This window comes from Heptranchias perlo, chromosome 1, assembly GCF_035084215.1.
Source record: "Heptranchias perlo isolate sHepPer1 chromosome 1, sHepPer1.hap1, whole genome shotgun sequence".
Lineage (NCBI taxonomy): Eukaryota > Metazoa > Chordata > Chondrichthyes > Hexanchiformes > Hexanchidae > Heptranchias > Heptranchias perlo.
In genome coordinates, this window is record NC_090325.1 from 40,987,359 (window position 1) to 41,012,286 (window position 24,928).

Here is a 24,928-nt window from a genome sequence, read left to right on the forward strand (position 1 = left end):
AAATTTGTTTGGCAAGCAATGTAAGTAGAGTAAGAGAGCTCCACAGAACTGTGAAAACATAGGGGTTTTAAGAATTGGCACTCCCAGTGTGGAGCTTTCTGGTCCGGGTGTGCATATTGGGAATTTGGGTGGGGAGGCCAGTAGGTCCCACAGGATTTTCTGTCCATTAAAATTAACGTTTCGAGCTATTACTCCGGGGGGTTCCTCTAGTCCTCTGTTGGAGTTACACCCTGAGATCAGTAGAACCCCGATGCAATTTCAGGGGCAATGTAATCAAATGCAATTTACTTTTAATAAATCTAATTTGTAGTTTATAACCTAAGTTGGGTGGTCAGACAGTGGGGTAGAATTTCCGCAGGGGTGCTCTCAATCTTCCACTGTAACTTTGGCAGAAACACCAGAGAAAAGACGACAATTTTCCATTTCAAAACCGCTGTCATAACCCCTCCTCCTCAAAAAACCCATCTGCAACCTCTTTGTCCTTGCAAATTACTGCCCCATCTCCAACCACCCTTTCCTCTCCAGAGACCTTAAATGTGTTGTCACCTTCCAAATTCATGCCTATCTTCTACGTAGCTCCATGTTTGAATCTGTCTAATCAGGTTTCTGCCCCGGCCACTGCACTGAAATGGCCATAATCAAAGTCACAAATTACATCCTCTATTACTGTGACCATGGCGCACTGTCCCTCTTCACCCTCTCAACCTCTCTGCAGCCTTTCACACAGCTAACTACACCATCCTCCTCTTATGCCTCTCCTCTGTTATCCAATTTAGTGGGTTTGCCCTTGCTTGGTTCCCCCGAGGATCTACCTTTACCCCCCTCTTATTCCTCATATACATGCTGCCTCTATATGACATCATCCGAAGACACGGGGTCAGCTTCCACATTTACTCTGATAAACTCACAACCACCTCTCTTGACCCTTCCAGTGACTCTATGTTTTCTGACATCCAGTTATAGACGAGCTTCAATGTCCTCCAATTAAACATTAGGAAGACCAATTCCATCTCCCTCCCTGAACACTGTCTCAGGTTGAACCAGGCTGATCGTAACCTCAGTGTTCTACTTAACCCCAAGCTGAGTTTCCAACCCAATATCTTCTCCATCACCATGTCTGCCTATGTCCACCTCTGTAACATTGCCCGTCTACATCCCCACTTCAGCCCATCTGCTGCTGAAATCCTGACCTTTGTCACCTCCAGATTCAACTATTCCAATCCTCTCCTGACAAGCCTCCCATCCTCCACCCTCCATAAACTTCAGCTCATCCAAAATTCTGCTGCCCATATCCCATCCGCATCAATTCCCATTCACCCATTATCCTTGTCCTCGCTGACATACATATGCTCCCGGCCTCCAACACCTCAAATTTAAAACTCTCATCCTCACGTTTAAATCCCTTAATGGTCTCGCCCTTTCCTATTTCTGTAATCTTCTCCAGCCCAACAATCATCCAAGAACTCTGTCTTCCTCAAACCCTGACCTCTTATACATCACCCACTCCCGTCACCCCACCATTGGTGGTTCTTTCAACTTTCTAGGCCCTAAGCTCTGAAATTCCCTCCCTATACCCCTCCCTATCTCCGCCTCCCTCCTTTAAGGCCTTCCTGAAAACCCAATGCTTTGATCAAGCTTTTAGTCACCCCTCCTAACATCTCCTTCTTTGGCTCAGTATCAATTTTTGTCTGCTTATGCTCCAGTGAAGTGCCCGAGGGTGTTTTTTCTACATTAAAGGATCTACATAAATGCAAGTTGTTGTTTTAAACAATATTTGCTCCATTTTTCAGGGGTTGCCAGCTTCTGCCCGCCAAAGTTGTAGGGGGAGATTGAAAGATGCTTATTGATGGATGTTTATTCTTTCACTATCCGCAGACTAGGAGGAAACAGGAGGGCTCATGACAATTCCAGAAAGTTATTATAGTGATGGGGGTTTCTGTTCAATCACTGGGTAATGCTACACAAGCAGATATTGGGCATCTAAATTTACCCACCCATTTGTAAAGAGCGAGGGCTGGTTGTATGTGGCAGATGGAACTTCCACCTGATGCCCCAGCCTACAGCGGGAATTCTCTTTGCCAGCTCTCTAGGGCAGTGACCCGGTGTTTCTGGAACCTACCCATTTCTCTGCCCCTTCCAGGCCTCTTCCACCCACTTTACCCTGGTCGAAAATCAGACCATTAACTACTGACTACATAAACCTTTATGTACTGGGAGAGAATGGAAGAAGCAAAATACCAACTGATCTCTTTGACTTTCATTACTGTTATGGGCAAAAAAATTGGAGAATATCTTATACACATGGGTATTATTTATCCTGCCGGGTTGTCTTTGATTTTAAATCAGCTATGGGAGCTTGGAATGAATTCAGGAGGGAGATCGTTGTTCAAATGTCACAGTACTGGAGGAGCAGGATGTTTTCCTATCAGTTATTCTTTGTCTCCACCAGCACTGTGATATTGAAATAGGAATTCTCCCTCCTAACTTTGGTCCAGGTTCCTGTCGCTGATTTAAAATTGAAGACAACCCAGCAGGGTCGGTGCAAGGCAAGATCATTTTAAATCCAAAGCAGTAGCCAGAAGGAAATGTTGTCATTCAAATACCAGAGTATTGGAGGAGCTGAGTGGAACATCTAGTAACAACAGCTGATAGGGATATGCTGGATGAACTGAGAAAGAACAGAGAGGAAATGTACTTGTTGTTGCCCGCTGACATGAAGGAAGAACTTTGGTCAACAGAAGCTCTGTAATGTTAATCCTCTTCTTGGATTTTTTTTTGTTGGGATTTCCCCCCAATAGGCCGTTCCACTGTGGCGGAGGGGTGGAGCTTTGGGCTGACCCAACTTCCCAACCATTATTACCATTGAATTTCCCGCTGCCAGCCTAATTTGAATATTTTAGCAGGCTCCATATATTGGACAGCCCACCATGGTGGATTAGGAGGGCCGGATATTGTTAGCTGCTGCAGGACTTGGTTGCCTGCAACAGTTTAAAGGGCCACTTTTAAAAAGCCTGCAAATTCGGCTTGCATGAAAGAGAGAGCATCGATTACCCTGCAATCGATTGTGCTGTCTGTGGCCCTAGCAGCATAACATGGTGGTAACGATATAAATGTGACAGATGACATTATTCTGTGGTTAAAACCTCATTATAATTGGCGAGACACTTCTGGCATTCGACGCAAGTGAGGCTGAAAGATGGAAATAGCCACAAAAAGGAGCCAGTACCCAGAAGAATGGGTCCCCGATGATTATTCTAGCCCAGATCCACCACTAAATCAGTTTTGGGATACAATTTGGCGGCTTAATAGATGGGTCACCTTATATTGGAGTATATAGGTATACAACTAAATGTACTGCTTGCTTCATTAGCAATGAATGAGAAATTACCTGGCAGGGCAATCCAGTTCATTGCATTTCTGTTGCCTGTCATCGGGGCGAGTCCTTGCATCACAGAACCTGTCTTCCACTACTCTGGGTGTCTTTTCCACACATCGAACGATCTGACGCTGAACTCCTGAGGTAGTAATGAATAAATGCATTAAAACTATGACAAAATTTAAAAACATTTAAGAACATCAAAATCCTGGCCCAAACCAAGGGACTTCCGCTGCAGGAGTTACGTTACTAATGAGCCAGAAATTTAGCAATTTTGGAGCTGTACGAATTTAAGCTTTCATTGTTTCGTAGAAATTGCATCACAGGCACACTGGCTTGCGCTAGGACATTTTGCCCAGTGCACAGAGCAGCTTCCTAGGATTTTATCGCTCTCCCGTTATTTACATCGTGCTATTTGCATTATGTGCTCATAGAGTCATAGAGTCATAGAGTTATACAGCACGGATAGAGGCCCTTCGGCCCATCGTGTCCGCGCCGGCCATCAAGCCCTGTCTACTCTAATCCCATATTCCAGCATTTGGTCCGTAGCCTTGTATGCTATGGCATTTCAAGTGCTCATCCAAATGCTTCTTGAATGTTGTGAGGGTTCCTGCCTCCACAACCCTTTCAGACAGTGAGTTCCAGACTCCAACCACCCTCTGGGTGAAAAAGTTCTTTCTCAAATCCCCTCTAAACCTCCCGCCTTTTACCTTGAATCTATGTCCCCTTGTTATAGAACCCTCAATGAAGGGAAAAAGCTCCTTAGTATCCATCCTATCTGTGCCCCTCATAATTTTGTACACCTCAATCATGTCCCCCCTCAGCCTCCTCTGCTCCAAGGAAAACAAACCCAATCTTCCCAGTCTCTCTTCATAGCTGAAGCGCTCCAGCCCTGGTAACATCCTGGTGAATCTCCTCTGCACCCTCTCCAAAGCGATCACATCCTTCCTGTAGTGTGGCGACCAGAACTGCACACAGTACTCCAGCTGTGGCCTAACCAGTGTTTTATACAGCTCCATCATAACCTCCTTGCTCTTATATTCTATGCCTCGGCTAATAAAGGCAAGTATCCCATATGCCTTCTTTACCACCTTATCTACCTGTTCCGCCGCCTTCAGGGATCTGTGAACTTGCACACCAAGATCCCTCTGACCCTCTGTCTTGCTTAGGGTCCTCCCATTCATTGTGTAGTCCCTTGCCTTGTTAGTCCCTCCAAAGTGCATCACCTCGCACTTTTCCGGGTTAAATTCCATTTGCCACTGTTCCGCCCATCTGACCAACCCATCTATATCGTCCTGCAGACTGAGGCTATCCTCCTCGCTATTTACCACCCTACCAATTTTTGTATCATCAGCGAACTTACTGATCATACCTTTTACATTCATATCCAAGTCATTAATGTAGACCACAAACAGCAAGGGACCCAGCACCGATCCCTGTGGTACCCCACTGGCCACAGGCTTCCAGTCACAAAAACAACCTTCGACCATCACCCTCTGCCTTCTGCCACTAAGCCAGTTTTGTATCCAAAGTGCCAAGGCGCCCTGGATTCCATGGGCTCGTACCTTCTTGACCAGTCTCCTGTGGGGGACTTTATCGAAGGCCTTACTGAAATCCATGGATACCACATCCACTGCGTTACCCTCATCCACACGCCTAGTCACCCCCTCAAAAAATTCAATCAAATTAGTCAGACATGATCTTCCCTTGACAAAGCCATGTTGACTATCCCTGATTAATCCTTGCTTCTCCAAGTGGAGACTAATTTTGTCCTTCAGAATCTTTTCCAATAATTTTCCTACCACTGATGTTAGGCTCACTGGCCTGTAGTTCCCCGGTTTTTCCCTACTCCCCTTCTTGAATAATGGTACTACATTAGCGGTTCTCCAGTCCTCTGGCACATCCCCTGTGGCCAGAGAGGTTCTGAATATATGTGTCAGAGCCCCCGCAATCTCCTCCTTTGCCTCACACAGTGCTGGGAGCTTGGAGGTCGGAATTTTCTCGGCAGTAGCAGGAAAGTGCTGGCGTAGCTTCCTGAAGTGGTGCCTGTATTTCCCACTGGGGGTAAACTTTGAAGCTGGCCATTTTCTGCTGTGCATTCTGCCAAGATGAGACAGGTGGCTGCTAATGCCCAGGAGGCAGGGATGGCAACCTATGTCAGGCAAAGTGTTTTTAATGGTAGGGTCCAGCAGTAAAGTTGAACCCAAACAATAGAAAAGAATAAACATCCAAAACAAAAGCAATGGTGCAACGCCAAGATACCAAAAATGGCAAAAAGATCAGGTCAAATCTCAACAAGAGGTCAGTCTGGGCAGTTTTAAAATGACTTCCAGTTGCTCTGTGTCTGCAGACATGTACTTTGCTCCAGTTTTTAAGGTACACAGCACTGATATTAAGCCAAGGGTACAACATATCAGAATTCCCACAGCAGCAAGGACACACTACCAACAAGCCCCAAATGAATCCTGCAATAAAGCCCTGCCAAGAGCAACACAAGCCTCCAGCACATGCCCACTAGAAAACCCCAGGGCAAGTGTGAATCGGGTGCACTAATTCTGAACCCAGTTTTCTGATCCCTTTATGCCTGGTGCACACCTGCACCACTGGCACATGGGAGCAGAATTTCAGACCCCATATTTTGCAAAAGCTAAAGGTACAGTGTTTTCTTTCAGCAGTGTCTTCTAACAAACATCGTGCTGTTGCTGTGAAGATCAAAACATTTCTGAATCAAGTAAAGGATTCTGGAGGCAATGGCTCAAGGTGCAGCTATATGGATTGATCATGACTGCATCTTGTAGCTTAGCCTGCCAAAATCGCAGTGCGGTAGCAGAATATGAAAATGATTCTTAATATTTATGACAAAAACCACAGACATAAAACGTGCTGAATCAATAATTAGGTCTGCACTGTAATTACACTGTACATGTTTGGGTGAGAGACATGAATTTACTAGATTCACCAGAGAAGCTGATGGTCACGTAAATGAAGATGACTAGCACTCTGCTACCTTTGCATAGTGCGGATGATTTTTTAAAATTTGATTCATCCTCTGGATGTGGGCGTCAATGGTGTTCATTGCCCATCCCTAGTTGTGCTTGAGAAGTTAGTGCTGTGCCTTCTTCTTGAACCACCGCAGTTCATGTGGTGAATTTGCTCTCAGAGTGCTGTTAGGTAGAGAGCTCCAGGATTTTATCACTGTGACAATGAACGGTGATATATGTCCAAGTCAGGATGGCGTGTGATATGGAGGGGAATTTGAATGTATTGGTGTTCCCATGCACCTGCTGCCCTTGTCCTTCTCGGTGGTGAAGGTCAGGGATTTGGCAGGTGCTGCCGAAGAAATCTTGGCGAGTTGCTGCAGTGCATCCTGTAGATAGTACACACTGCATTCATCATGTGCCAGTGGTGAAGGGGGTAGGTATTTAGTCAAGCGGTTGGGATGCCAATTAAGCAGGCATAGATAAAGATTGACTGAAAATCCTCAGAACAGCCCAGCTCTTTTCCTCATGAATGTTTGTTCTAATCTAAGTTGAGACTTCAGTGTAGTACTGAGGAAGTACTTCATTGGTGGAGGTGCTGTCCTTTCGATGAAACTTTAAACCAAAGCCCCGTATTCCTTTTCTGGTGGTTCAGGTGAATGTTAAAAGATTTAATAGAACTATTTGAAGAAAAGTAGGAAGTTCTCTCAGTGTTCTTCCCTTAACCAACACCACTAAAAGCAGATTAATTGGTCATTCTTCTCAATGTTGTTTGTGGGAAGGTTATCTCACTTGTCTACATAACAAGAGCTACTGCACTGCAAAGTTATTCACTGCATGTAAAGTGTTTCTGAGAGATAAGGGAATATAAAATTGCAAATCATTCTTTTTTTTAATGTACTTGATATCTGAGAGGCACAGTATATTGTTCTGCTCTTTAGAGACCACAATTCACCTGCATCTCAGTCTAATAAGATGAACGTTTCTTTGTGTTTCTGGGTACAAGACCACTGTATAAGAGGAAGAGACAAAGCTGGCCAAAAGTTAGCCCTAAACTATCTGGTCCTGAATTTGCTCAGAAGTTCCACTCGATAACTGTCATAACTCCAGTAAGAGTCTATCAGAAAGGCCAGATACTCTGATGGAACCCAGATACGCCAGGTCCTGAGCTTAAGTGGAAGTTTCCAGCAGCGGAGTCTTCATCCACCACATCTACAGCATTTATTTGATATTATTAGGTTTACCCCCTTGATTAAATATTATAATGAGCTTTTCAAATGTTTCCGGCTCATGCCCTGGAAGCCTACTGCTGGCATGGAATGAATGCACGCTGTGCTACTTGCAATACTGGACCCTTAGGCGCCCATTTTATGCCTGCAAAATGGGGGCAGCACGATCCAATTTCTGGGCCATACATTAAACAAACATATTTATAATTGGGACTTTCAAAAACCAACACCTCATCTTAATCTTTTCTGCCTCAAGTTTGTGCACAACAAACAATGGGAGAAAATAATATAGGATTGTTTCTAGTCCCATCTTCCAACCTTTCTGGTTCTGATAGGCTTCAGACCTAACTTCCAAATGATTGGTCAATATTGCCACTGAATAAAGCGGATTTTTTTTCTTGTAAAATGCTCTGAGTCTGACACACGGGTTGAAAAGTGAACCGACAACTTAAAAAACATAGATTGGTCTGTGTGCATCAAACAATCATGAATGAGATACACTGTGATAGAATTGGGTTAGCAAAACACAAGTCTCACTGTGTGATCTTTTTTAGCTTTTTCCGCTTTCAGAGCTTTCTGGAAGGCAGCATCAAGCATTGCAAATCTGTTAGATCTTATAATGAATGCTTGTATTATTTGTTGTGTTATGAGTTGAGACACATTGACATGCCTTCGCTGTCATTCTTTTATATGCCTTTTGAGGCCAGAATCTGCGATCATTGTACCTAGTGTATCAGAAACTATTACAGTGAAATGGTGAAAAGGCGTATGCCTGTTACGGATCATTGTCTTGCTTTGTGACTCTCCAGAAAAGCCTCCTGAGGATGGTTCTTAGACAGATCTTTTATTTTCACAAGAGTTCAACTTTCCAGGTTTAAAAGCAGGTCAAAAAATTAGCTGTCATAATGTTCTACCATTGCAAATGATACAAGCTATAATTTCTTTGATTTATAAATGCAGCAGTTCAAATCGTATAACTTGTGCACTCTTTAAATCAATTTATAAATAAATAAAGAACACCAAGTCCCAATAATATTTTTTAAAAGGTAACGAAATGCCAAGTTCAAAATTACTCTGGAAACCACTTAGTACTGCCAGTAATTACACTGCATCATGCTAAATAAGGGAATAGACTAAGCCAGGGCCATGGGAAGTGAAGTGAAGCCAAGATGCCTGTTCTGCAATCTTAGTACATTTATGCTCCCATAAATGTTATGAAGGATCACAGGCATCCATGAAATCCTATTAAGCAGATTACCTTTCCCAGCCTAAATGTTCTACAAACTGATACAGTGACTGAACATAAAAAGCAAATCTGAAACAGCTTACAAATCATTTATCAGTTTTTGCAAGGCCATGACTCTTACATGTAGGATAAGTGATGGATATAAATAACTAGGTCAAGTGGTTCTGGTGATACAATAAATCGGATTCTGATTATGTCATAAATTACTGAAGTAGAGCTCAAGTTTTTTTATATGTAAAATAGCTAAATCCTGAGGACGATTACATATGGCACATCTATCTATAGGATCATGGAATCATACAGCACAGAAGGAAGCTATTCAGCCCATTGTGCCTGTGCTGGCTCTTTGAAAGAGCTGTCCAATTTAGTCCCACATCCCAACTTTTTCCTCATAACTCTGCAAATTAATCCTCTTCAAGTACATGTCCAATTGCCTTTGAAGGTTCCTAAGGAATCTGCTCCCACCACCCTGTCAGGTCGTGTGTTCCAGATCTTAACAACCCTCTACGTAAAAAAAATTCTCCTAATTTCCCTTCTAGCTCTTTTGCTAATTATTTTAAATCCATGACCTCTGGTTACCAAACCACTAGCCAAAGGAAACAGTTTCTCCCTATTTCCCTGTCAAAACCCCTCATTATTTTGAATACCTCTGTCAGGTCTCTCCTTAATCTTCTCTGCTCTAAGGAGAACAATCCCAGCTTCTCCAATCTCTCCACAGAACTGAAGTCCCTCATCCTGGTAAACCTCCTCTGTTCCCTCTTCAAGGCCTTGACATCCTTCCTAAAGTGTGGTGCCCAGAATTGTACTCAATACTCCATCTGAGGCCTAACCAGTGATTTGTGAAGGTTTAGCATGACTTCCTTATTTTTGTATTCAATGCCCCTATTTACAAAGCCAAATATTCCATATGCTTTCTTAACCGCTTAATCAACTTGCCCTGCCTTCTTCAAAGGTTTGTGAATATGCACCCTCAGGTCCCTCTGCTCTTGCACCCCCCTCAAAATAGGACCATTTAGATTATACGGCCGCTCTATGTTGTTGCGCCCAAAGTGCATCACTTCACACTTAAATTGCATCTGCCATGTGTCTGCCCGTTTCAGCAGTCTGTCTATGTCCTCCTGAAGTCTGCTACTGTCCTCCTCACTATTTACTATGTTTGTTCTATCCATCTATCTATCTATCTATCCATCTATCTATCTCTCTCTCTACCTTTCTATCTATCTGGTGGAGTTTCGGGCATCAGGGGAATTGATTTTTGTGGGGCCAGGCGGACCATTAATGTTCCTCCTGACCCCACAAAAAGCATCTACAAACTTTTTTTGAGCAGCCTGCCACACTCTGCCCATTGAAAATTCAAAATTACCTCGAGGTCCTATTGACACCATAGGATCCTGATTTGAATGGCCTAATGAGGCACCCTCCATTTCCAGCGGATGCCTGAGCTGCCCATTTCAAGACCCCACCAAGATGGTGGAGACCCAGACATCAGTGGGATCGAAGCTGTAAGTGTTTTGCTGCTATTTGTGCTCCCACCCTGTTCCTGCCCGGTGGAGGGGTTAAAAATCGGCCCTAAGAGAGAAAGGCAGATTGGCTGGTTTTTCCACTCATTCAAATTTGATCTGTTTCTTTAAAGAAATTGAATTTTGAAAGTGAATACAGCCTCTTTGAGGGAAGAAAGTAAGAAGGGAGGTTAGGAAGGAAAGGAGGGAAACTGTTTGAGAGTTAGGACCTCCCACCTCTCCACACCCTTGAAGGCAGCAAATGGTATTGGGCTATTTTAAGGGAGAGTTAAGGTTGAGCTTAGTGACAATGGAACAAGAGGCAGAGGAGGAAAGTGGGTCATTTGAAGAAGAGGTAGGGGTAGTGGTGGAAGGAAGGGGGTAGTTGGAAGGGGACTGGGTAGTGAGAAGGTGAAGGGGCAGGAGATGCGATGGGAGTGAGGGATGGGGGCAAGCATAAGTGATGAGAGGAATGGAAAGGAAGCCATTAAGGACCATTTTTCCCATTACTTCCACCCCAAATGCAGCCTGCAGCTGATGGTGGTTTCTCTCCCCACCACAGTGTTCCACAACACCTTTTGTCCAGAAAGAAAGTTGAAAAGAAGCAGGAGCTGAAGAGGTGAGGTAAAAAGAAACAGCAAAGCAAAGACATCAGAGTCAGATAAGAGAGTGACCATATTCACCAACTTACTGTGTGTAACACCAAGGGAGATCGTCTACCTATATATTAAATTTGGTGGTGGGGGATTGCTTAATTGAAAACTCATTGTACATACCTGCAGTAACTGTTACTTCTTTAGACAATGCTGTGATAGGTACTTTCAATGTTAAAGCTGTTAGTGTGTGGTGTGAAGAGAGCAAAGGAAAAGGTGAGTATGTTTGAGAAAGAGAGGTGTTGCAGTGTGCCCTTGTCATTGGATGTTGAGGGATGTGATGGAGGGGAGGGAACTGTTTAGAGTGGTGGGGTGAGGGTGAAAGGAGTGTTATAGGGTGTTGTTGAGAGAGATGGAGTCCTGTGTACAGTTTTGGTCTCCTTACCTAAGGAAGGATATACTTGCCTTAGAGGGGTACAACGAAGGTTCACTAGATTGATTCCTGCTATGAGAGAGTTGTCCTATGAGGAGAGATTGAGTAGAATGGGCCTATATTCTCTGGAGTTTAGAAGAATGAGAGTTGATCTAATTAAAACATAAACATTTTTTAGAGGGTTAAACAGGGTAGATGCTGAGACGATGTTTCCCCTGGCTGGAGAGTCTAGATTTTTGGACACTAAGGTAATCAAGGGATCTGGGGATAGGGCAGGAAAGTGGAGTTGAGTTCAAAAATCAGCCATGATCTTATTGAATGGCGGAGCAGGCTCGAGGGGCCGTATGGCTTACTCCTACTCCTATTTCTTATGTTCTTATGTAAGTGCAGCAGGAAGTGGAGGAAGAGGCAGGAAGGCTACAAGATAGACAGTCCCTGCATACCGGGGCTTTGCGTGATTAGGTTATTAATGAGCGATACCAGTAACCTCAATGACCCCTCCCCATTCACCAACAGTCCCACACTCCTTACCTCTCCATTCTCACATGACCATCAAATCGTCCTCCTTATGATTAAACATTGCTTCCTCCCTCAGCTCATCACAGAAATAAAAACCACCACCAAATGCAAATTCAAATCCACATTTATAAATTAACACATGAAATGATTCAAACAAAATGAGACTGTTCACCCTTGTGCATTCCCTTAGTGCCTGTCATTCGTGTGCCTTCACCTTTCCTAGTGCATTCTCAGTGTCTGAAGCATAGGTAGTGGAAGGCTGCTGACCTTCAATTGAGGAGAGTGCAGATGGCCTTGGAGGATGACCTTGAGCAACTCTGGGCCTAGAGGGCCCGGCTTCAGACTGCACCATCGCAACCTGGGCTGCAGCTGCCTCGGCTGCCTGGCTGACGGGCAACAGCAAGGGCAGGGCAGGGCAGAGTGACAGGGGTGGGAGCAGGAATACTGTCATCCTGAGAGAGGACAGCAGGTTCGTGCTCCATGGCACCACTTGCACTGTCCCGGGACGGCTCCTCAGCAATCCTGGTGAGAAGGGATTGCTGGACTGCTGTGGTGCCCTGGAAACTCCTTTCAGCAGTAGTACTCAGCCGTGATAGCTTGTAATGCAGCAGCCTGAGCTTCCAAGGCAGCAGTCTGAGCTCCAAATGCAACAGTCAAACCTTTGATGGCAGATGTTTGTGCTGCAATGGAAGCTGTGACATTGATCATCAGACTCTGTATCATGGTGGGTTCCACAGGTGTGCTGATGGAGGTGGCCACCCATTCCATGTGGGAAAGGATGGGCTCCAAGCTCTGCGCAAAGCCCTGTGCCAAGTTGGATTTGGACTCCTCCATGCCCTTTGGCATTGTGTGCAGGCTTTCTGGTAGGCTTTCCAGTGCACCAAACATTTGGTGGTGTACACCCATCAGGCTTCTTCTGTAGCCTGGTCCATCAACGTCATCATCTGACTTCTCAGAGCAGAACTAGTGTGCGACCTCCAACGAGCTGGCGCCTGCGGTATCTGTTCCCCCCCGCCCTGGCTCCTGCGCACTTGTGCCCGGTGTCTCACCATGTGCAGATCCCTCCTCTATCCTACCCTCCAAACTACGCACAGTGTCAGTCTTTGAACTGGTGGCTGCGAGTGTAAGATTGAGTGAAGGTATAGCTTCATCATCACTGTCGGCTTCCTCTGCCTCCTCTGACGGTGCCGGTTCCAGTTCTTGGGCACCTGAAATGACAAAGGGATACTGGTTGAGTTGTGATGTGGGGAGAGGAGAAAGTAAGACGATGCTTCCACCATCTGCAGCCGATGAGTCAGAAAAGAGTGTGGGATGAGGGAGAATAGGGAAGTGAGAAGGAGGATTAGGTATGCAGAGATCCTCATCGTGGATCCCTCCAGCACCACCAGTGGCCACGGCCTCAGCAGTGGCCCTTCCAATGATGGTCAGCACTGTCTCCTCCATGGAGGTTAGGACATGTCTGTCCTCCCCCAGGTTGTTCCTGTTGCCTCCTGTTGTGCGCCACCTTCTCCTGCAAGAATGAGGGAAGTGTGTCAGTGAGTGTCCTGCAAGATGTTTGGGTGCTGTGGCTGTCATGGTTGAATAGCTGCCAGTGCGTGTGACCTGTGAGTTGTAGGTGTGCGACTTGAAACAGTGCTAATGTGTGAGGGTGAGATGAAGCATCTGATTTGAAGAGTTGCAAACTGATTGAAAGAGTTGTTGGTAGGTAGGTTTTGGGGGGTGTAGTGCATGGTACAGTTGGTAGGATATGCAACTTCACAGTTGAACTCACTCACCTTAACCACTCATGTCAAATCATTGAACTTCTTCCTGCACTGCATCCATGTTCTTGGCGCTATGCTCCTGGCATTAACCTCGTCCGCTACTTCCTCCAACTGCCTCTTGAGCTTATATCTGGAGGGCCTCCTGTCCCCTGCGGATATAGGATGCCCCACCATCTGTCCATTTCCTCCATCAAGGCCTCTAATATATCATCCGAGAACCATGGTGCACACTCTCTCGCAGACGCAGCCATTCCTCACTATATTCCAGCACAGATTTACTTCTCGATGGTGGGGGGAGGAGTATAATTGTAACAACAAGCTTTTTAAGGGAAATACACTCTTGAGAGAAAAAAAATAACTGAATAGCGCTCAGTTATGATATGAATCTAGGAACACTTCTGGTTCTGATCAGGAAACCATTTGTAAGTACTTTACCTGTTCCGCATGGGGCACTACAATCTGTCCAAGCTCCATATTTCCAGAAGAACTCTGGCTGCCCAATTATGTTCTCTTCCTCTGTGTCTTTCTTGATTGTGTACTCATATCGGACTCCAGGGTTTGTTTCTTGGAACAATAACTGTAATTTGCAGAGTGTTATTGTTAAAAGGATTGTAAGCCAGACATTCCAGAGAGAAACCAACCATCCACTTTGTAATATCTAACATGGATATGCTCCAGAATCATTTCTGAATCTTTAACTGGACTGACTCAGATCTATCCAGATTTACCTGAATTAGCAAAATTGGATTCAGATTTTCACCAAACATAATGCAAATACAAACATAAATTCTGATTCTATTTTTTTCTCCCCTCTAATTTCTTCTCTAATTTTTGTCATTTGCTGCTTCTCGTCTGGAGTCAGTGACACTTACTGCTGTACAAATCCATAGATGGCAACTGCTCTGTAGTACCTTGCGTTTGCAGCTAACCTTTATGCGGGGGCCTGCATAGTGAACTAATCTGCTGTGTTGTCAGTGCAGCTGAGCCTGACATTGTTCTCATTCACAAAAACACTGACTTCCAGTAACCAGCAGCAGGAGCCTTGGCCAATTATTCTGCACTTTAGCTTACAGGCACAGGATTAATTTGAAGTGATTCGACTGCTGCCTGGGCTTAGAACAGCTAACACAATTCAGATGAGTGTGCTTCCTGTCTACCTCTACACTGGATTGGGGTGTATCGGGGGCGGGGGGGGGGGGGGTTGTGTGGCAGCATGCATAATGGTGTGAGGTACATACTGTCGCCACAGTATGCCTGTGGTGGAAGGTGTGGATATTGAGTCCTTTGGCAGGGACACCAATCAGGCAAAATGTTCTGACCTAGATGACGTTGCGCTGAACACTGCAGAATCATCAGCGAACAGCCCCACTCCTGACCTTATTAATAGAGAGTACTACCACTTTGCCAAGGCTGACACCCTATGACGTACATCGGACCCCATTGCAATTTCAAGGTATAAATGGGTGGTGGCCGCCAAGAAAATGACCCAGAAATTTTTTTGGGGTTTTGTTTTTATGGAGCCAGGAGGACCAGCCCTGCTACTCCTGACACCACAAAAATACCGTGGATCACTCCCGGCCCGGACTCAACCCCCACCTCGCCCCCTCCACGTTCGCCTTACCCCCTCCCAAGATCTGCCTGTGGCTCAGCTTGGCCTCTGAAACACCTGGTATTGTGCCGGCCTGACCCAGCAAGCTGCAGCGGGACATCCGATCGGCGCGTGCAGCTCACCGGCGGAATAAGAACAAGGCCCGGGTCTCTAAATGGCTTGGGCCTCGTGCTGGCAAGAACAGATGGGCTGTGGGCACACTCCATCCACTGCCCGCCTGCCGTCCGTTCATTCTCTGCCGCCAGTTAAAATCAACTTGAGTAAAATGTGATGGAACAAATGTATGTTGTTTCAGACTGAAACGCAGAACCATTTTGCATTATGTACAGACAGAAGATATTAATTCTTGCCAAGAAATTCGGTAAAAAATTATTCATATCATAGAATCATAGAATGATACAGCACAGAAGGAGACCATTTGGCCCATCGTGCCTGTGCCGGCTCTTTGAAAGAGCTATCCAATTAGTCCCACTCCCCTGCTTTTTCTCCATAGCCCTGCAAAATTTTCCACTTCAAGTAATTATCCAATTGCCTTTTGAAAGTTACTACTGAATTTGCTTCCATTACCCTTTCAGGCAATTTTTTCAGAAAATTGTTTTCCTCATGTCGCCTCTGGTTCTTTTGCCAATCACCTTAAATCTGTGTCCTTTGGTTACTGACCCTTCTGCCACTGGAAACAGTTTCTCCATATTTCCTCTATCAAAACCCTTCATGATTTTGAACACCTCTCTCAAATCTCCCCTTAACCTTCTCTGCTCTGAGGAGAACAACCCCAGTTTCTCTAGTCTCTCCACGTAACTTAAGTTTCATCCCTGGTACCATTCTAGTTAATCTCCTCTGCACTCTAAAATGCTACCATCTGTTCATAAAGGACAAAGACAAAGGTGCAGTGTGACTCAGTTCCCAGGTGCTGTTGGTAAGACATGCATTCACACTCATTAATCATTGGAGTTTTTGATCTCAGCCATGTTATCCTGGTCTGGAGATGCCGGTGATGGACTGGGGTTGACAATTGTAAACAATTTTACAACATGTTATCCTGGGGAAGTGACAGAATGGGAGCTGTTAATATAGCACTGTTACACCAATTATGATAATAAAGAGTCAAATATTGTTTGACACATTATTCAAAGCTAAACATTTAAAAGAGATACAAGATCAGTAAAATGACTTATTGTGGTAAGTCACAAAGATCATCAGAAACAGGGTGAACCAGTTCATCAGTTTTCCGTCATGCTTATTTTCAAGAACGAAATCTCCAGTGAGTGAAGAGAGGCTTAAAAATGTGTTAAAAAACATGCGTTGCTTCCAAATTTTTAGGACTAGTCTGACACTAAAATGTTACCTTAACATCAGTCATTCTGACATCTTTACAACAAGCTTATATTTATGTGAATACGCCATAATTCACAAAATATAAAAGTTACACGGAACAAAAATACCTTCTTATTTAAATTTGAAGTCATTTCCAGAGACAAATTTTCTATGGCATGCCACAATCAAAGGCATCAAAACACATGGGTTACTGTAAATCTTTAAATCACGAGGAACTTTGGCAGGGGCACAAAACAAGCAAAATCGGATCGGATGCCCATTACAAACCCCGCCTGATTTTCCAAGTTGAAGTCAATGGAAAGGAAAATCAAACGGAATGTGTACGGGATGGCCGCTGATCTTGCCCCTTTTACGCCCCTGTTGAATTAGAAAGTTTTGGCAAATATATATACTATGCACATCAATTTGTGCAGTAAATTTTAATAAAAATTGAAATATTTTAGATGAATTTTACTAGCCACATATGATACACACAAGTAATGTTTAGAAAATATGGGGGAGAAGTGCATATTATACTCAAATATTTACATGTATTTTCATTTTTTCAATTGTATAGATTATACAAATGGGAAAAGTCCAGCTGGTGAATATTAGTCCTTACATTGAAAGGGAGATTTTTTTCTCCCCAATGTCTCTCAGCATCCAGTACCTATCCCAGGAGAGAGGACAGGCTGAGGACCTGCTCTCAGGTCTCTGCAATGCCACTGAGTGCTATCAGGTGTCCAATGTGACCAGCCATGGATTTTGTTTCAGTTCCTTTCAATGGGAAGGATCTTGGAGAGGGAGAAGGGAGAAGACGGAGGGGAGGGAGGAAGGGGGGGAGAAGGGATTTTGGGTGGAGGAGGGAGGTGGGAGAGGAGGAATTATAATGGGTGGGGGCTTGGAACTTTTGTGTACTGCTTTTGTGTGAAGCAGGGTCTTGCTTTTTATGTATGAGAGTCTCATGTTTTGTGTATATGGAGCACAGATTACTAAGTAATCATATGTGGCCCAATCAATGATTTTGACAGAGGCATTTGAATCCCCAGCTCCAAAAGGTGGGCCCTTCACCTAGATTTTTCAAAACAAAAATCACTCATATTGACACAACAGTGATTACACTTCAAAAGTAATTCATGACCTGCGAAATGTTTTGGGACATCACGAGGATCTGAAAGGTACTACATAAACAAAAGTTCTTTCTACATAATTCAATACAAAAAAGTGTTTGCAGATATGGGTGGAATTTTGAAACAGTTATTTTTAACCAGAATTTTGTGTTCCCATGGGAATATACCACTCAATTACAGGAAGGATGTAATTGCACTAGAGAGGGTACAGAGGATATTTATGAGGATGTTGCCAGGACTGGTAGAATTTTAGCTATGAAGAAAGATTGGATAGGCTGGGGTTGTTTTCTTTGGAAAAGAGGAGGCTGAGGGCTGATTTAATTGAGGTGTACAAATTATGAGGGGCTCAGATAGAGTGGATAGAAAGGACCTATTTCCCTTAGTGGATGGGTCAATAACCAGGGGGCATAGATTTAAAGTGATTGGTAGAAGGATTAGAGGGCAGCTGAGGAAAAACATTTTCACCCAGAGGACGGTAGGGGTCTGGAACTCACTGCCTGAAAGGGTGGTAGAGGCAAAACCCCTCAACTCATTTAAAAACACTTGAAGTGCCGTGACCTACAAGGCTACGGACCAAGTGCTGGAAAGTGCGATTAGGCTGGGTGGCTCATTTTCAGCCAGCACGGACATGATGGGCCGAATGGCCTCCTCTTGTGCTGTAAATTTTCTATGATTCTATGAAGACATCTTTCAATGTACGACTTAATAGTCCCTTAATTCGTTTTGTATTAAAGAATTAAAACCAATTTGATAAACATAATCCAGCATGTTAAATACAAAATTAAAGGAATATAAATATTTAGTGCTAGTCTCCTGAAGGTCAGGACAGTATAGATGGAGTCTACCATTGTACCTGGCCCACCTTAAATCTAATGGTAGTCCATATCAGGAAACATTCCATTTCCTTGGATTGTCCCAGGAATCGGCCCAGGACCTTTAAAAGCATTTATGCGCTCCCCTCAGAAAACTTCTGAACATACTACCACTTTTACTTTTTTGAATAATAATAAAAACTGAAAATGTTCCAGGTTACCTGAATCCAAACAGGTTCTTTTGTAGGTCCTGGGGCTGTCAGATTTTCCAGATTCCCATTTCTTTCATACTTAAATGTTGTTCCTGCTGCTTTGTAATCTCCATTCCACTGGATAATAAACCCTCCATTGAGGAAATATTTCTCTGGGTCTTCACTTCTTAAGGCCAAAAAATTCCCTGCTTCAGCTACCTCTTCCACCCGGATATCTCGTGCTCCTTCAGGAATCAGACCCACATCTACATAACCTGTAAATAGAACAGAATGAAAGTTTAGACAGACAAATCAATAATTTATTAGCATATTTTATCTTATTTTGCAAACTGTGTCTACCAATGTCATTAGCTGCAATGATGGGCTGTCCAGACCAATGAATTCCTCATAACAGTTGCCTTCAACTCTGGTGTCTTGTGCATCCCTCACGTCCTTCACCCTACCATTGGTGGACATGCCTTCAGCCGTCTAAACTCTGGAATTCCCTCTTAAAACCTCTCCGCTTCTCCACCTCTCCTCCTTTAATACACTCCTTAAAACCTACCTCTTTGACTGAGCTTTTGGTCACCTGTCCTAATGTCTCCTTCTTTGGCTTGGTGTCAATTTTTGTCTGATTATGCTCCTGTGAAGCATCTTGGGATGTTTTATTACATTAAAGGTGCTATATAAATGCAAGTTGTTGTTGTGTAAAACTCAGTGTATGGGGTCCAACAGCTGTATAAATGGGATTTTCCACCCATCTCCATCATATGCTCCCAGACAAAAAATATCTGTATCTTTGGTGCAAAGAATGTGTGTTATATGAATACCAGTGTACCCCTTTATATTGTTTACAGTAGATACAGGTTGATTTCAGATTCCCTGCCCTCATCTACAAACTCCACAATGGCACTGCTCCCCCTGCCTCTGCATCTTTCTCCAATACTTATCCCAGATTGCCTCTCTTACTTTATACTACTGTGCAACCTCCCCGCCCGCCCCCATCCCCCCCTCCCATCCCCCAATCTCCAGTAAGTTGTTTTGTCAGTTATGCAAGTAATTTACACCAAAGTCCTACGCTTATCCCTCTTTAATGCACCTTGGGACATTTTTTTTCTGATAAGTGCAAGCTGTTGTTGTTCTTAATGAACAATGAATTAGTAGTATTTAATCTGAACTAATGGTCTGCCAGTATGGTGTTTTCCATCAGTAGAGATCAAGAGTATACAGCAGTATCCTGCACTTTTCCCAGTGAATATCCTAATAGTAAAAGGTTTTATTTTAAGTGCCAGGATGTGTGCAGCAGAAACTCCCAGCGCTGTGCCTGCCGGAGATAGGGGCAGGTTCCCCATTCAAATATTGCTGGCGGGGTGCCTGTGCAGTAGGGCTGTATCTTTATAAGTGAGCTGAAAAATAGGTAAAAATTTTTTAAAAAATCTTTGATGGTCCAGACCACTATCGCTTGCTTTCACTGGGATACCAGCCCACCAGTGAATTACCAAGCCAGGGACGAGGAGACTCCAGGCCTGGGAGCCCCCTCCCCCAACAATGCCCCCATCTCATGTGGGTCATCTTGTTTGAAAGGAGAAGTTTTTATTTCTATTATAGTTCTTTTTAATTTATTTGTTTCTTACAATTTCTGTTTTTTTGTTTATGTATTATTCATGTAAATGTATTTGTTTTTATTTTACCTACATTTTATCTACCTGTAAAATTATGTTCCCCCCCCCTCCTACCCACTTCCTTCATGGTCTATCGAGAGTTTCCGGTTTTCTTTTTATAGTTGAATACCATGGTTTTGTTTCCTTTTGTTTTCTTATGTTTTAATCATTGTTAAAATCAGTGACAAAAGCTGCAAAAAGCAAGGACTTCACTGAAGTTTAAAAAAATGTAAAATGGAAACTTAGTGTAAGGAATAGTGGTGAGGTAGATAGCCAGGTGGACAGAGGAGAGAATAGATTGGCAGGTGGTGAATAGAGAGGAGCAGAAACAGGCCGGGGCTGAGAAAATGAGGCGATCAGTGAGAGTCAATGACGAGAAGTAGGTGGTCTCCAGGACACCGAGAGACCATGAGACACAGCCCAGAGAAATGGGTGTTGGAGACCACTAGACATAGCAGCGAAATAGATTGTGAGGTTTTTCCTCAGGAGAAAGTCAGCGAACACTTGTAAATTGAAGGCATATTTTCCTTTCGGCAAAGTTAAATTAACAACGGAAAATGAAAACGGTGGCCTGAGGAGGGTAACTCACCACAGTGCCACGATTGGTGAGAGGAGTGAATAGCAGGCATTACAGTGTTACTGATCAAAAGAAGCAGCATTTCCTCTTGGTGTTACCAAATATCAGAAAAGCATTATTAAATTATGCCAATGGGAAATATGTGAAAAATTCAAGAATTTTAATATATTATGGATAGATAAAAGGCTGCAATTTAATTATACTTTCAAAATTTGCATTTTGCAGTGCTTTTCTACTTTCTTAATATTTCTGCTTTCTGCTGCATTATTCCACATGTTGGGAAAACAAAGAGACTGAACTTCGGACTCATTCATCCACCGGATGGCAGATAGGAGAAAGAAAGATTCCTTTTAACTGTTAATGGGGTAGAGAATAGAAATTGGCTTTGATTTAATCAAACACATTAATGACAGGCAGGTAGCTTCTGCCATTTTCTGTTAAGATGTGGAGATGCCGGTGATGGACTGGGGTTGACAATTGTAAACAATTTTACAACACCAAGTTATAGTCCAGCAATTTTATTTTAAATTCACAAGCTTTCGGAGGCTTCCTCCTTCGTCAGGTGACGAAGGAGGAAGCCTCGTTCACCTGAGGAAGGAGGAAGCCTCCGAAAGCTTGTGAATTTAAAATAAAATTGCTGGACTATAACTTGGTGTTGTAAAATTGTTTACAATTTTCTGTTAAAGCAGAGTCCACCTATCATAATCCAGTCAATTCTGCTTTGACCTTATTTTTTCAAATGTGGCTCTTAGGTTTTCTCATCTAAAAATTACAACTAGATTAGCAGCCAGTTTCTTGAAATGTTGAGTAGATTGGGCCTATACTCTGGAGTTTAGAAGAATGAGAGGTGATCTCGTTGAAACATATAAGATTCCAAGACGGCTTGACAGGGTAGATGCTGAGAGGATGTTTCCCCTGACTGGAGAGTCTAGAACTAGGGGGCATAGTCTCAGGATAAAGGGTCGGACATTTAGGACTGAGATGAGGAGGAATTTGTTCACTTAGGGGGTCATGAATATTTGGAATTCTCTACCCCAGAGGGCTGTGGCTGCTCAGTCATCGAGTGTATTCAAGACTGAGATCGATAGATTTCTGGACTCTAAGGGCCCGATTTTACCAGGGGTGCGGGTTCTCGGCGGATGGGCAAGCGGGCGCGTTGGTAACGCGCCCGGTGAAATTAGTGGGTTTCCCGCGCGATCGTAGCAGGCAACCCACGAATTGGATTCACTTACCTGCTCCTCCAGGTTCCCCGCTGCTGATCTGCGCATTGGGCGGGCTGCGCATGCGCAGTAAGATCTGTCAGCTGGAGGCAATCTATTTAAAGGGGCAGTCCTCCACTGACAGATGCTGCAACCAATAGCAAAGATGACTGCATGGAGCAGCCCAGGGGGAAGGCTGCTCCCAGTTTAATGATGCCTCACCCCAGGTATCAATACATGGGGTGAGGAGGAGGGGGAGGACAGAGATCTTCCACCCGGCGGGCGGGAGGAAGCGGCCCGCCTCCGCCACCAGGAAGGCCTGGCTCGAGGTGGCAGAGGGGGTCACCTGCGCCACCAACACATCGCCCACCTGCACACAGTGCAGGAGGCGGTCCAATGACCTCAGTAGGTCAGCCACAGTGAGTACACGTAGTCTTTCCCCTACACTCCGTCTGCCACATCACTGCCCCCACCCCACATCTCCTTCGGCACTGCCAACATTACTCTGTCACATCACCCCTCATACCCACTCAAACCCCATCCTCATCTTACCTGCACCTACTCACCTCGCCAGTACTCATCCCGCCACTACCACGCAACCCAATCCTCATACAATCTCATGGCTCTATCTCATACTCACCCTCTCATGCATCTCTCTCACGGCCAACCTCACTCAACCTGCCACCACCTGTGCTGCAGCCACAGGGCATGCATCACATATGTGCAGCAGGCAGCGTAAGGCAAACGTGTCGTGAGCATGAAGGGGATGCACAAGGGTGTTTGAGGGTTCGTCATGGTTGTAACTTATATTGAATTTCAGAACAACTCACATCACACATTATATTGGCACCACTATTGCCATGTCTTCGCGAATCCTGTCCGGTTTGTGCAATAATGCCCGCTCCTGGGTATCACTATGAGGACCCACCACTGATGCCACCCATTGTGTCACTGCAGAGTGGGTGTAGGTGTATTTGCAGGGCTCTTTGTTGAGGGCAGTGGTGACTTTGACAGCGACAGGTAAGAAGATGGTGCTCGGGCCAGCCAGGAGCAGCTTGGCATCAAGGAGGCTGCAGATGTCCACGGCTACATGTCAAGTGACTCTGAGCCTCCGTGTGCACTGCTGCTCAGAGAGGTCCAGGAGGCTGACCCTCGGTCTGTGGAACCTGTGGCGAGGGTAGTGCCCTCCGCGACGCATCTCTCTCTGCGGTAGCCCTCCCCCCTGCTGTACAGGTGGATGTGGCACAGCACTCTGTTGTGGAGCTCCACGTGTCAGAGGTGGACGGCGTGGATGGCGAGGCTGGTGATGCTGTTCGCCCTCCGAGGGGGTCATGACTGCAGCTACGGCGGCCCCCATCCACAAGATGTACATCTGAGGGGGTCCGCAAGGTAGGTACATGTCTCCGGACCCCGGGGTAAGTGTGCAGGTTGGTGACTTTGACCGTCAGGAGGAGGGTGGTGGAGGCCAAACTTTGTCCCAAGTGACAAAGTGGCCTCCTGCAATGGGTGAGGGTCTCCCCCACACCCCCCCACCTGTCAAATGGACCTTTGCAGCTGCCACAGGCTGACAGCTGCAACACGTCCATTCGAGCTGGGAGTGTTTCCCCCAGTGTGGGAAACAGTCCCATGTTGTTCCAAAATCCCACATAGTCCCTTAATCAGGTCAGTTAATGACCTGAAATACCTAACTAAATATTGTCAAGTGGCATCCCCCTGGCTTTAATTGCCTGCGGGATTCCCACCAGCGGGGGCTGCGCGCGCACGCCGGCGCGTCAGCGGGGAACCCGGAAGTGGGCGGGATCGAGGCGGGATCCGGTCCCGCTCCTGGATTTCGCGATTTTCGGGGCCCCCCCGCCGAGAACGCACCCGATAGCGGGTGCTAAAATCGGGCCCTAAGGGAATGAAGGAATGTGGGGATTGGGCGGGAAAGTGGAGTTGAGTTTGAAGATCAGCCATGATCTTATTGAATAGCGGAGCAGATTCAAGGGGCCGTATGGCCTACTCCTGCTCCTATTTGTTATGTTCTTATGTTGCACTGTGCACTGTTTATCTCGAGATATGCAACATATACACTACAATGACAAAGAACAGCTCTTTATTTACAATTCATTCACAATGACTTCTTTGTAATAAAATTGTAGGAAAAGTCTGCAGTAGTATTTGTGTAGCACAGTGAATGAGGTGAATGGGTAGTCAAGAGGTTGGCAATTGGTATTTAGTCCCTTCGGATATTTAGTTGTTAATGGTAACAGCACTAAGCTTTAGACTGCTCCACATAGGAATTGATATGTTCTTGTTCCCACTCTCCTCGAAACTTGTCCAGCTGTTCCACATTCTGCTGATAAACATGCAGGAGTGCTTCCCCCAGGCACAACAAGCCTACCTGCACTAAACCCCCATCCCCCCGATCACGGACCCCCTCCGATTGCGGACCCCCGACTCCCGAGCGCGGTTCCCCGACCCCAATCCCCCGCATCATTTGCTGCGTCTCGGGACTGCCTGGCTTTATTTTGACTCTTTTCGATTTGCTTCTGATTTCCTGTGCAGCACTACTTTTGAATTTGGGTGCCTATCATTTTAAACTTTTGCCAAATGAAAACCTATGTAACTGAGGAAAGTCTTTGGACTAAAAAAGCAGTCCAGCATGCCAATAGACCCAATCAACCACTGTGACTCCATATTAAATACTCCTGCTCCCTCTTGCCCTTGCTCTCACATATGGGGGATGATTTTAAAACGTAGTTGGAAGGGGGCGGGGGGTCAATTTGAAGTTGGGAAACCCATCAGCACGGGTTTCCC

General features: G+C 44.9%; 1 protein-coding gene across 1 annotated transcript in view; it reads right to left on the bottom strand.

The window, feature by feature from the left end:
• LOC137323130 (A disintegrin and metalloproteinase with thrombospondin motifs 12-like) overlaps positions 1 to 24,928 on the bottom strand; it is a 556,042-nt gene that overhangs the window by 89,876 nt on the left and 441,238 nt on the right. The window contains exons 17-19 of the mRNA XM_067986912.1: positions 18,723 to 18,967; positions 14,072 to 14,213; positions 3,389 to 3,515 (exon numbers count right to left, since the gene is read on the bottom strand). Of these exons, the coding sequence (XP_067843013.1) occupies positions 3,389 to 3,515; positions 14,072 to 14,213; positions 18,723 to 18,967 (514 nt within the window). The remainder of the gene's footprint in view (positions 1 to 3,388; positions 3,516 to 14,071; positions 14,214 to 18,722; positions 18,968 to 24,928) is intronic.